At 48.6% G+C, this 14,025-nt stretch overlaps 1 protein-coding gene across 1 annotated transcript in view; it reads right to left on the bottom strand.

Annotated features, from left to right (window-relative positions):
* Window positions 1–1,604: 1,604 nt before the first annotated feature.
* The window catches only part of LOC105816352 (nose resistant to fluoxetine protein 6-like), a 51,534-nt gene continuing 39,113 nt past the window's right edge, over window positions 1,605–14,025 (bottom strand). The window contains exons 14-18 of the mRNA XM_012651736.1: window positions 9,698–9,811; window positions 8,114–8,246; window positions 5,021–5,207; window positions 2,062–2,204; window positions 1,605–1,727 (exon numbers count right to left, since the gene is read on the bottom strand). Of these exons, the coding sequence (XP_012507190.1) occupies window positions 1,605–1,727; window positions 2,062–2,204; window positions 5,021–5,207; window positions 8,114–8,246; window positions 9,698–9,811 (700 nt within the window). The remainder of the gene's footprint in view (window positions 1,728–2,061; window positions 2,205–5,020; window positions 5,208–8,113; window positions 8,247–9,697; window positions 9,812–14,025) is intronic.

The following is a 14,025-nucleotide window of genomic DNA, read 5'->3' as shown; positions in this document are numbered from 1 at the left end:
CAGCCACCAGGGGGCTCCCGAGGAACTCGATGAACTTGAGCTTCACTCAAAAGCCAACTAGGCTGCTTTATGCAGGAGAGACTGCAGGTACCAGGTGAGACTAGGAGCCTCCCCCCCCCCGCTCAGGTCAGCTTCTGCCAGCAGAGACCAGACCTCAGGGAGATGCGGCTTGTTCTCCACGGCTGGCTGGCAAAGGCCACGGTTAGCTGCCAATTGCCCTCAGAGGATTTGAAGTTTTCAGCCTTCCTCACTCCCCAGTGATCACCCTTTCAGATCCATGGGACAGCAAAGCACATACACAGATATGGCACATTCCGTGCTAATCATAACCTTGTAGCCCATGACTATTAACGAATACTTCAACGATCAAGTAAACAAAGAGCTTTATGATAGGTGACGGCAGACATCCGTGAGTGTGGACGGTTAATGTGAAGTTATACGTAGTTCTACCTAGAAAAAAACACAAGCCTGGCATTCTGCAGACCAGAGTTGCCACTTGGTCTTGCAAGTCTCTTCTCACCTCTAGGCCTCATTGCTGGAAATTGAGTGGTTGGGATAGAAGCCACTAGCTAAAAGGTCTCCTCCTTCTCTGTTAGGAGTTTTTGCTGGGGCACTGTACTAATTCCCTAGGGCTGCCATAACAACATACCACAAACTGGGTGGCTTAAAACAACAGAAACATATTTTCTCATAGTTCTGGAAGCTAGAAGTCCAAAATTGAGGTGTCCAGCAGGGCGGTGCTGTCTTGGATAGCTCTAGGTGAGATTCCGTCCTCGATTCTTCCAGCTTCTGGTGTTTGCCAGCAATCATAGATGTCCTTGGCCTGTAGATGACGGTCTTCTCTCTGCGTGTCTTCACATCAGCTTCTCTGTGTGCGTGTCTGTCTCTGGGTCCAAATTTCCCCTTTTTATAAGGAAACTCGTCATATTGGATTAGCGGCTCCATCCCCAATGACTTCGTTTTAACTTAATTACCTCTCTAAAGACCCTACCTCCAAATAAGGCCATATCCGAAGCACTGGCGGTTAGGACTTTAACATAATTTTTTGGAAGGATACAGTTCAACCCAAAAAAGGGACAATGTTGTAGAAAAGAAAAGATAATGTTTGAAAGGCCGATAATAACAGACCCGTGAATTGTGCACGCAGGTGGGTCATACCACCCTGAGGTTCTAGGATAGAGTTACAAGTCTACAAAGATTCCATAAAAACATAAACAATTATGTTGTAGGAAACTACATACTGTGATTTTACAGAGAAAAGTGAGCATTGTAACCCAAGCAATCTCCATAACCCAAATTACATTAAATTCACTATATTTGATTATTTCCTATGATCATTAATACAGAAAATCAAATACAAGTCAAGACCAAAAACATCCAGATTTTTTTTTTTTGCTAAAAAGGTACAACAGAAGTTGATTATTGTGCTCCTAAAAACATTATCATAGAACTCTTTTACATAGTAAACACTCAGAACTCTTTTATATAATATATTAAATACAGAGAACTTGTATATATTAAACTTTCACAAAATCAGATTCATACAAGCATTCATTACATAAACAAGGCCACCACCAACAAAGGGCTATCCATTCTTTTGGGTTTTAACCAGAACACTCATGGTCCAGCAGGCACCGCTTCAGTTCCTGACACGGCTTCTCAATGAACAGTGTCAGGGCTAGCCCAGTGACGAACGTCAGCAAACAGTGTCCGGAGAAAAGATAGAACTGGAGAGAAAGAAGGGCAGGTGAACACAGTGTTACTCCAGAATTGCTATTGTGTTCAGATCCTACAGGAAACCTTCCTGGCCATATGAAACGCATGTGTAGGACAATCTGTGCTAAACACTAAAAATAAAATAAATAAAGATGTTATCCTGTGCTGTAGCCCTCCTTCTTTCTCCCACAAATAAAACAAAGAACAACAAGGCTCTAAAAAAAAAAGAAAGAAAGAAAGAAAAGGAAAGAAGGAAAGTCTTCCAAAGAAGCAAACAGATTGCTCTGTTGCTCAAGAAGGGAACAAGCTAGGGCACTGTGACACAGCTGGCTGCGTGCTGCTCACCATGTTGGCGTCGGTGTAGTGAATAAGCGTTTCCTGGAGCCCGTTGTAGAGGATGATCAGAATCGGATGCACCAAGTAGCAAGCGTAACTGATGCTGGCCAGGAAACTCCAGACGTCCCAAGAAAGCATCCGGTTCACCAGACCTGGAAGGAGCAGACATTGATTCAGGAAGCCGTGAGCCCCTCTCTAGGCCGGTGAAGACACCCTGTAGCCACTGCTCTCTTTGGATTCTGCACCTAAGTCTGGGGACTTTTCCTAAGAAAGTCTTTATGCAATAAAATTTTTAAGAGAATGCACCAAAGAAATAAAGCCTTCCCGTTGCAAGAATCTGATAGCACTAATATGAGAGAGATGCTAATCTTGAGTTCATAGGCCTACTTCCTTAGCGTGGTTTCACCCCCTGTGGAGAAAGTATTTCACGCATGAAACAAGGTATGAAATCCTTGCACAGGGCTGGGTTCTGGTTCAAGATGTGGCCACAGGAGCCAATGGGCTTGGAGATGAGGCATTTGACATTGCCCAGCCCCAGACTTTTCGTCTGTGAGAAGCTTGCATTCCGTTTCAGGATAAATATTCTGTAACTCAGTATATGTTCTAGAACTGTGCTGTCCCAGACAATAGCCACTTGTCACTCGTGACTATCTAAGTCAATTAAAATTAAATGCAATGAAAAATTCCTTTCTGAATAGCATTGAGCACTCTCTCTAGTCGGTTGCATAGTGGTCCTCTAAAAGGCATGTCCAAGCAGAACCTCAGCATGTGACCTTAATTGGGATAAGCGTCTTTGCTGATGTAATGAAGGGAGAGATCTAGAGACGAGACCATCCTGGATTAGGGTGGGCCCTAAACCCAATGATGAGTGTCCTTGTGAGAGACAGAAAAGGAGACAGACACAGAGGAGGGACACAAGGAAGAAGGCCACATGATGATAGAGGCAGAGACTGGAGTGACGAAGCTACCAGCCAAGGAACACCAAGGCTTGGCAGCAGCTGCTGGAGGCTTGGAGAGAGGATGGGACAGATAGATTCTCTCTTAGAACATCCAGAAGGGACCAACCCTAATAACACCTTGATTTTGGACATCTGGCCTCCAGAACTGTGAGCGAATAAATTTCTGTTGTTTTAAGCCACTTAAAAAAGAAAACTTCTATCTCTCCTTTGTACAAGCCTCCTTTCAAGTGCTCGGTAAGGCACCACGGTTTGCTCAGTTGCTCAGGACAGGATCTTTGGAGCCATTCAGACGCCTTTCTTGCCCTCGCACACCAGAGAGTGCTGTCAGTCTGTCTTAAAAACATGCCTCAAATCAGACCAGCGCTCACTCCCTCCACTGCTAACACGCTCACGAATCTTCCCTCATCTCCTCCGTGAAACTCCGTGGTAGATGCAGTGGTCTACCAGCGGATCTAGTGGCCTCTGCTCTCGTTCTTGCCACCCTACAGTCCCCGTACAACACCCAGAGTTATCTCTTAACATCACAAATCGGAGAAGAAAGGGGAAAGGGGAGATGTTGATCAAACCTAAGTCATCATTACGTTAGTCAGTTATTCTTGATAACACCAGCCCTTCTCACATTAGACGGGAATATTGTGATGTTTATCATAACATTATAAATAGCCTCTGCCGGGCCAGGGGGAGTAGTTGTTTATTAGGCTCTATGACAGTTCAGGGGCATGGTCACAGGATGGCGAGAGGGCATTAGGGTCGTGGTCATGTGACTCAGATTTTCCCATCAATGCAAATACATCTGTCAGAGAGAATGCAGCCCATGTTCTCTTTAACTTCACTTTTCATATAAGGGAAAGCTTTTAAAATTAAAATATTCAGGCACAAATCCCTCATCGTTATATTCAAATACTGATAAAATTTAAGAACAATTTTAATCAACATCTGGGAAAGGGCCTATCCTCAGAAATGAAGAGTGTGGGCTTTAGACCTCACGCTTGTTCCCGGGTTCGTTTTCCAGCTCGGCCACTGGCCAGCTGTGTCACCTCATCTCCAGGCACGGTGGTTCTCATTGAGAAATAGAGCTGATAATGTGATAGGTCTGCCTCCCAGGGGGCTCAGTGCTGCCTGGACCCTGTGGGTGAAGTTTTCCACAGGCCTGGTATATAGCATGCGCTCCATAAGCAGGAATTACTAATCACTTCATTACTTTTCTCTTTAAACTATGATTTCCAACTACTTTGCTGAGGCCAGCTGGTTTTGGTCCACAGGCTGAATTTAATTAGCCTGATTAATTCCCTGGAGTCTAAAGCCGTCCTGTCTCCACGTGGGTCCACTTCTCCTGCTTTGGGCTTCTGGGGAGTTTGGGGCCAGGACGCTTTTCCGGACGCTCCCTGCCAGCCCTTGTCCTGCCGTTTCCTGGCACCCCAGGCAGGTGCCAGGCTCCCACCTCATGCCAAACAGAGGAGAAAGGAAAGGAAGCATCAGGCAACTTGAATACACATTTCTAATCTGGAGAAGACTCCTTTCTTTCCGTTCAAGCTCTGTATCTGCTTGGCTCCCTGCATGCTGGAAGCTGACTCAACAGAAACAGTTTCCCCAGTTTTGGAAGGGGATCTTGGCAACTATTTAGTCTGATACCTTCAGATGGGGAAACTGAGGCCCAAGGTGGTGTGACCAGACGTCTTGCCCCCCAGCACTGGTATGTTTGTTTGTTTTCTCATGACATTACTTTGCCTGAGTTCTCTTCCAACTTCTAAACTAGCTTCATTGGAGGGGCTGCAACTTTTTCTTTCAGAACCTGCATTTGTACCTAAATCCATGTAAAAATCTACAACAGGCTATGTGGGATGTTTTCCCCAAGGATGTAAACCAATCAGTGTTTTCAGTCACCAGAGGTCTTCACCCACCACCCCAGCAAATAGAAGCCCCTCTGGTTACACTCCTTGTGTGTTAAATTTGTCACCTTTGCAGGAACAGCCTGCGATCCAAGGGCAAAGGCTTGAGGGACATCATACCTCCATAGCCTCCCCAGCAGGCGAAAAGGACCCAGCCCACGGCTGCCGCCCACAGGGTCCGGTGGAGGGCCTGGTAGAGGGCCGCGGCCACTGAGGAGGAAGCAGAGGCGTCGTCCACTGCGTACGCCAGAGCGACCACTGCAAACAGAGTGGACAGGGAGCAAGTCCACCCCAGCAGGGCCTGCAACTGCGGGGAAAAGAGAGGTGAGTCCAGCCCAGCCCACGTGAGCCATTGTGTGAGTCCCTCCTGTTCAGTGTCATTATTGTCACTTCAGATCTTTATTCGTAAACCTCAGTTACTACTCAGATTTGACTAAAATAGAAGGTTGTGACTAGAAAGGGGTGGCGAGAGGGAGATCTTTGTGGTGACAGAGAGTTGTATACCTTGATGGTGGTGGTTATGCAAATCTGTACACGTGACAAAATTGTCCAGAACCACACACATACACACACACACACACATACAAGTGCATGTAAAACAGGCAGATCCAAGGGCTATGGATTGTGCCAATGTCAATTTCCTGGTTGTGATCATGTACCATAGTTATGCCACATGTTACCAGTGGGGAAGCTGGGGGAAGGGTTTTGCAACTTCCCGTGACTCTATAATTCTTTCAAAACGACAGTTAAAATCAATCAATAAATAAAGTAATGCTCTAACCCACTCCTGCTACTCCTAATCTCCCATCCTGTCCCTTAACCAAGTAAGACTCCTTGATGAATTTTATGCCCCCATCCCCAAATGTAAGGACCTACAGCACACACCCCTGCCTGGGCAGCACCCTACTCAGCAGGGACATAGAACGGTGGAAGGAATGGGAGAAAGGAGAAGTTTTCAATTCAAAGAATAGCTCCATGAGTTAAATCCTAATACTTAGCTCAGTTCAAGATCTTAGATCTTATGTCATCTTACTTGACCTTTCTAGACCCAGACCTATCGAGCTCTCTTGCTTCTCTGTGCTCTGGTGCTCCAGCTGGTGTCGTGGTGTCTACACGGCACTGGTGTGGTGCTGTCTACACGGCACTGGTGTCAGTCCACCATCTTGGCTCTGAGATTCCTGCCCGAGTTTCTGGCCGTAGAGGAGGAAAGGTTACCCTCAGGGGCTCTCCCCTCTTTCAGCCTAGAATCCTCCTCACCCTTTTGCTAAGTCCTTGGCCTAAACGCGCCCGCAATCTCTGGAGATGCATCCCGGGCATCGTGTCCTCTTTCTGTCCTTGCCCGCCTGTCTTTCCTCGTGGTGCATCCTACTTGTCTCACTCCTAGCCCACAGTGCAGGCCCTGCTTCCTCCAGCTCAGATGCTGTGTTATTTTCTAGCTTCTAAAGCTCTGAATTTGGTCTACACAACACTTCTACGCTGTTTTTCCAGCTCCACTTGGGTCATATTCCAGCTTTGCTCTTCCTGGTCCTGACCCTGGCCCTTGGAGTGGTCCCCAAATGCTCCCTCTTCATCTTGGGTTTTCCCTTTTTCTCACACCCATTTCCCCCTGGTCCTTCGTGTAACCTGGACTATGTCGAAGCATCTCTTTCATGGCACTGTGTTATAATCTACGATGGAGTTGTGCATTTCTGGGGAAATAGCCTAATTCCAACCTATAGAAAAAGTCACATGGCCCCTGTGTAGCCATTCCTTCCAATTAGGTCCTACCTCCTGTTGCTGCCAGGAGCAACACAAGATTTTCCAAGGACAAGGCCTCTTCTCTGAGATGTCTAGGTGAGGCACCCACAAAACCTAGGCAAACTAAAATAAGGCCTAGCAGAGGCGTTTGGGGCAGGAGTTGCATCTTAATAACAAGGGAATTCCTGGCCCTCCTTCCATGGAGAAGCGAAATATCTTTTATTAAGTCATGTATTAAGTGCCTTCAGTGAGTCAGGATCTCAGAACCAGACGCTGGCGATTCAAAGGTGAGTGAGATAGGTCATGCCTTCCAGGAGTGCACAGTCTGTGGGATGGTTAAATGCATTACTGCAGAGTGAGAACCAGGGTCCAGGTGGACTCCCTGGAGGTGAAAAGTCTAGGGAGCCTTTGAGGCTAAAGAAGAGTGAGATGTAAGGGAGGGCGGGTTGGGGAGAGCTGGGAGAGGAGAGGCACATTCCAGGCAGAGAAGGCAGCGTGAGCAACCGCACATGTGTGGGAATAGCCCATGCGTGTGAGTGGTGGTGTCAAAGGCACCGTGGGCAGGTTGGTATCACTGATGCACAAAGTGCAAGGCAGAGAGTGGCGAGAGAGATGACACTGAAGAAACGGGCAGAGCCATGTCATGGGGACCCTGAGGGCCTTGCTGAGCAGATCCAGCCTCATCCTGGATATCGAAAGGAAGCCATTGAAAGGTTTTGCGCAGTTCAAGGACATGACCAAGGTGTTGTTTTGAGTAGATCGCCCTGAGAGGGGATATGAGATCAACAAGACTGTAGACAAAAAAAAAAACAAAAAAAACTAGTGAAGAAGTCCAGGCGAGAGATGAGAAGAGCTCCCACAAAGCCAGCTGGAGAGGTTAGGAGAGGACGGCAGGAGAAGAAATCAGTGGTGCTTGGTGGCCAATTGCATGGGGAGAGTGGTCAGCAGGAAGGAGGCATCCGGGTTCCAGCTCGAGCAGTGAGGTTGGAGGGTGAACCAGAACGATTGCCCACAAAGGAGTTAGAGAAGACATTGTGTGCTCCAGGTGCACCTGAAGGCAAATACAGCTTCTCCCCCTCTAGACACCGCATGTCCTGATTTGCAGGTGGAACCATCAAATCCGACCAAGAATCTTGTCTATAGAAACCATGGAGCATGTGCTGTTCAAAATCCAACGCAACTGACTTCTTCCAGAAGAGGGTCTTGCCATTGTAATCTCACTAGGTATATTTTCCCACACCGGTAGTTTCTTTGGGTATGTACCAAAGGGGACCCCACAGGGTTCCAAACCTGTAGCTCCACCAGGGGAGCTGAGTGAAGAAAGCAGTGAATTAAGTTCTGGCAAGAGAGAAAGTCCTTCTTTAGTACAAAGAGCCATCAGGAACACACTGCAGCTCAACACCCAGCAATCCGACGACTCTGTCCAGATGGGCCACGCCAGTCCCAATCATACAGTAAGGCTCAGGGAAACCATACCTTGGTTTTCAGAATGTTTTCCTGGTGGTTTTGGTGCATGAGAATGCTTAGAAACACACCAACAAGGAACGGCCCAAAACGGCAATAGGGCTTAGTATAATACTCCAAGAAATACGATGCAGCCACATTTTCACTGAAAAACACAAGAAAATGAGGAAAAAGTTTATGTTTGATCTGCATATGGAAAAGGGAATCCCCGAAATGTCTGCAGGGGTAATCAGCAAACCCAGAGGTAGGTTTGGCGCACGTTTGTCCATTTTCTCAGTAACCATCTGCAAACAGTGACCTCATGATCCTGCCTTAGGTGGCAGCTGGCTTGTTCAAGTTCCAAATTCCCTGGGGCCCCTCCATCCTGGATCCCAAGGAAATAGGATGACTGTGTTCATTTTAAATATACAATTGTTTCTTACCGCTGCTGTGTCAGGATAGTTCTAAAAATGTAGCGCCCAGAAGTGAGCCCAAGGCTCCCAAGGACAAAGGTTGATCCTGGAGGCGTGTTAGAATGCTCTTACAGGAATCAGTTGCCTGGGCCCCACCCCTAGAGGTTCGGGTCCAAGGAGAGGCTGGAAGTATTGGTAGGATCTGAAAGCTTCCCAGGTGACTCTGGCGTGCAGCCAGGGTTGAAAACTGCTGGGCAAGACAAGCTGAGCCTCTTCCTGATCACCTGGGCACGCCCACATAGGCAGATGGCGTGATGTGGGGAGGGCACGACGCTCTCCTGGTTGGGAGGCTTAGGTGTAGTCACTGAGGCATTCATTTATTCACACTTTCCACCCACTCACAAACTCATATTGAGTACTTCTGTGCCAGGCACAGTTCTGGGCTATTTTATTTCAAGAGGTCAGCAAAGGCTGCTCTGAGAAGGTGACATTTGCACAGACACCTGAAAGCCATGAAGAAGAAAGCCCTGCCAAGATCTTAGATTCTAATAGAAAGGCTGTTCCCTGTAGGTTGCGGGAACACCAAGTGCCAAGGCCCTGAGGGGGAGCATGCTTGGCGTGTCGGTGCAGTGTGGCTGGTCCAGAGTCAGCAAGTAGGAGGAGATGGGGGAGGCCAGCCAGCCACTGGGGGAATTTGAGCGGATGAATGACATGAGCTGACTTTCATTCGTGTCACTCTGACGGCTGCACTGAGAACAGCCATCCATACCTCACTGGGGAGGCAAAATAGCATGTGGGTAAGGTCCCAGGTTCAGTCACTCCTATGCCACCTACCAGTTGTGGGACCTTGAAGAGGTAACCCCGACTTCCTTAGGTTTTAGTTTCTCCACCCAGGAATGGAGCTTCCAGGCAGCAATTTGCCACTGGAGGAGAAACGATGCAGCCACACGGGGGCGCTCCTTTCCTCTGGGAAGTATTTCTGTGGGCAACGTGAGCTCACAGGGGACCCCACCACCACTGCGAGTGCAAGTTGAAAGGTTCGGAAGTTTGGAAGCGAAAATGCAACCAACTTTCCCATCCAGACCGAAAATTTCCCACCTAGTTTTTCCACGAGTTGATGGGCACAGGACAAACAGCCTGGCATTCAGCAGCCCTCCTAGGAGGTCCTGGCCAGGGAGGGGTCAGGCTGGGGAGCCAACTTTACCTGACTTCTGTCGGAGCCACCACGGGAAGTTTATAAGCCAGTGTAAGCAGAGCAGTGGCCGTGAAAGATGCCAAGAACAGCACCACCCCGAGGAGGATGAAGATGTGTTTATTTCTGCAAATAAAAGGGGACATGGAGAGGGGCATCCTTCAGTGTCTTTCACACAACATTTATGGACACAAATGGCTGGAAATTGTGACAATCAGAGGAACTTCTTGCTGCCCTGCTTTGGAGAGGTTGATGGGGGACGAGAGCTGGGCTGGGGCTGAGTACCCGAGGTAGCCTTTGGTCTTGGCTCTTGACCATTTACTAGCTGTGTGACCAGGGAAGGGCCTTGAACTTGAGTTTCCAATCTACACAAGAATAGCAATAGCATCCTTGCCTGCCCCACCCTGAAGCTTACTGTGCAGCTCAAAATGAGACGATGCTTGGGATGTCCCTTGGTCCCTTGTCACCTATGAAACACAATATGGACACAAGTGGTTGATTTAGGAAAGAGGACTGTCAAAGTAGGGTAGGACACAGGGTGGACATGGCACCCACTCCAAGCACAGGGCAAAGTGCATAGAGTAGGAGGAGGAGTGTCTAGGTGTTCCCCACCCCACCCCCAAACCTGGAAGCTGGTAGCTCATGTGGGAGTAGAAATGAGGGATCAGGTAGTAGAACAGGGAAGCGGAGAAAGCCAATACAAGGATGTGACATCAAGGTAGTCAATGCTCAATTCTTCCAGAATGTTCTGCAGAGTCCTATGAAATGAACCTCAAAACTGTCCTGGGGGATGAAAGAGGGAAGCCTTTTCCCACTGTCTTCTGTCCCCCATGGGTCAAGGGTGACCCCACACAAATTAATTTCTCCACACTTTGGAATCATGCATGTGTGAGGCCAGGAAGGGCCTGCAGAGGTTCTGGGGCAGAAGAGATTTGAGAATATGGGCTCAGAGAGAGGCACTGTCTGGTTGGACCTGCTCAGAATCATGAGGGTTGGGACTAAGAGGATTGGCAGTGGTGTAGAAGAAGTGTCAAACACAGGCATAAGACCATCCAGCCACAACCCTACCCAGATGATGCCTTTGACAATCCTATTCCACTGCTTGAAGTTGCCATGGTTCTTCATGAGGAAGGGCTATACTGATAGAAGGAGAAAGTGATTTTCATCCAGTGTGCCAATTTTAGTTTAATACTTGGAAAAGAGGGTGAATCCTAGCTCCATGGTGCTGTGATTGACTAGTAGTGTCTGCTATGAATGTGGGCAGGGGAGGAGGGTATGGTAAGAATACTGTGTATTTACTGTGACTTTTGCCAGACCCTCTAGCTCTGTTCTCCTTGAATTACAGAGCTCTAAAAAGACCTGATTCCATTGGCATTCTACTCAAGCATATTCTCTGATGGAAAAAAGCCCTACCTTTTATACCTCCCTCCATTTAGAAGCTAAATGTAGTTGCATAGTCACAAGCCTGGACAGTGTTGGCTTTCAGCTGAGGGACCGAAATCTACCTCCCATGGCAGCCTCTAGGAAAGATGCTGATGTAGGGGGCCAAGCTCCTCAGTCACAAGGACACTCAGGTGGGTTTCCAGCCAGGTCTGGAGTGGGAAGGTACTAAGAACTCGTTGTCCCAGGTGGGTGGTAAACCACCCAGTTGAGCCATCCAACAAAAACTCACACCCACCCAAGTAAATATGTGTTTAACTCCCTGGGGGACTTGAGCCCAATCCCTGGCATCTACTTTCAGGATTTAGTAGTCTCCACTGCAGACTCACAAGTCTCCACTAGCTAACCACCATTTCAGCTAAACTAATAACGCTTCCTGACATAGACTGTTATGAGCTGAGCTGTGTTCCCATCGAAGTCATATGTTGATGTCTAACCCCCAGTACCTCTGAATGTGACTTGATTTGGAGATAGGGTCTTTAAAGAGATAATTAAGGTTAAATGAGGTCATTGGGCTGGGCCCTAATCCAATATGACTGGAGGCCTTATAAGAAGAGGAAATTTGAACACAGAAGGAAAAATATATGTGAAGACTCAGGGAGGCCGGTGCGGTGGCTCACGCCTATAATCCTAGCACTCTGGGAGGCTGAGGCGGGAGGATTGCTTGAGTTCAGGAGTTTGAGACCAGCCTGAGCAAGAGTGAGACCCTGTCTCTACAAAAAATAGAAAAATTAGCCAGGCGTGGTGGTGCGCACCTGTAGTCCCAGCTACTGGGGAAGTTGAGGCAGGAGATCGCTCGAGCCCAGGAGTTGGAGTTTGCAGTGAGCTATGATGACACCACTGCACTGTAGCCCAGGTGACAGAGGGAGACCCTGTCTCAAAAAAAAGAAAAGACTCAGGGAGAAGATGGCCATCTGCAAGCCAAAGAGAGAGGCCTCATAAGAAATCAACCCTACCAACAACTTGAATTTGGACTTCCAGTTTCCAGAACCATAAAGAAATAAATTGCCGTTGGTTAAGCCATCCAGTCCAACAGCGGTGCTAGCGTGTTCATACATCAAGTTACTAAAACAATGAGACAGGAAGAGTGAATGTCAAAGAGGACACAGGCCCCACCTTCCCTTGTATTAGTCCCGTGTCCTTCCAAGCCCCTGGGTCACTGATCAGGACCTCTGGCCACAGCACACACGGTCTGGTGCTAAGGCAGTCCCCTTAGCCAGCTTGGTGCTAGGCCACCTCGGGTTAGTGGTTGTGTTTTCTGGCTCTTCGGGAGGACTGCTCCCAGGAAAACAGGATGGGGAAAGGACCAGAGCTTCAAGCACTGACCACCATGCTGTTCTCTCAGGAGTGCTTGTCTCTCAGAAAGGCCCATTCAGGAGCTGTAGCCCGGGAGGAGGAAGGAATAGCAGAGTGTCTCTGGTCTGAAAGACCCCAGGCTGCCTCTGAAGCCTCTGTCAGCCCCCAGCGTCCTGGCCAGGACTCCCCACCGCATTTCTCTTGCCCTTTCCCCACTAAATACCCACACTAGCGGTCAGAGCATCGGCACAGGAACCGGCAGAGCCCGCCCTTTCTCCTCTGCCAGGACTGTGGGGCCAGTACCTGCAGTCAGTGGCCACGGTCCAGTCCCAGCTGCTCCTCCTCCCCCAAGGGAGCTCTTAGAGTTCAGCTGCCTCACAAGAAGGAGGCATCCACCCCAGGTGAGCCCCAGTGGGTGTTAGCATCTCTCAGCTCTTCCTTGGAGAACCCCTCCCCTGGCAACAGGACCCAGGGTGGGCAGGGTCACCATCCTGACCTCTCTAGGGACTCTGTCAGGGGAAGCTTGCTCAGCATCCCTAAGGCAACTTTTTCTACTCCCGACCTTCCTTGCCTGACTCCCTGTTGGGGTGAGGGGGAGCACACTAATTCCTGATTCCCACCGCACTCCATGGTTTCTTCTTGGGGAGACATGGTTGTAAATAAAGTAGACATGGGGTGGTAGATCTTTCTAAGAGACGATAGTCTAAGTTTTTTTTTTTTTAATCTTGATTCCCCAAATACAAAGAACCGTGATTATCAGATTTTATAATCTGCATAGTCCATCTCATATGCTTTTGTCAGTTCTATTTTGCCATAAATTATATCATTTCTCCCCCCACTAAAATAGGACATTAGATTAGGATGCTGTTTTCTGGGGATGCAGGGGGAACAGAGGCCTTCCCCCTCCTCCACGGCATCGTATGTACAGGTACCCCACCTGCCATCCCAGGACCTGGGCACTGGCTCGTGGTCTCCATGTCGCCCCGCCCCTCGGCAGAGGTGAAATTCAGAAGTAGAGAAGGTGGGTGCGTGAGAGAGAACGGGGCTGAGCAGAAGCAAAACCCCTGAGATCCAGGCAGCCATCAGCGACATGCACCCAACACCAATACCTTCTGGAAAGGGTGGATAGAGAGGAAATTGGAAAGGGGACCGGCTGTACATATGAGGGACTCTCTGTGGAGCAAGGACAGTACAGAGATGACGGCGAGCTGGCCGGCCCCTGAACTGGGCTAGCTGAGTGGAAGCTCACAGCGGGTTATCCAGCCACCCTTCCGCCACCCCTGCAGAGGCTGGAGGGGCAAGGGGCCCCCACTACTTGTGGACAGGTGGTTGGGGACCAAGGCAATTACACTGGAATCTCAAAGGACAGGAAACCAAGTTGGCACGTGGGTTACTCATTACTGAGAAGCAAGCACTGTGCTAGTTCCCGTAAGTAGGATCTCATTTATCCTTCAAGCAGATGCAAAGTGTTATTATCCCCATTTTATAGACATGAAAAATGAAGACGAAAGTCCAGCAACTCACCCTGGGGCCCCTGGCTAGTAATTTACCAGTCATGATTTGAACCCATGTCTTCTCATTCAAATTTCTTTTTTTTTTTTTTT

This window comes from Propithecus coquereli, unplaced genomic scaffold, assembly GCF_000956105.1.
Source record: "Propithecus coquereli isolate 6110/MARCELLA unplaced genomic scaffold, Pcoq_1.0 Scaffold37, whole genome shotgun sequence".
In the NCBI taxonomy this organism is placed as follows: Eukaryota; Metazoa; Chordata; class Mammalia; order Primates; family Indriidae; genus Propithecus; species Propithecus coquereli.
The sequence above is the reverse complement of the archived record's forward strand: the minus strand, read 5'-3'. Positions and strand labels throughout refer to the sequence as shown.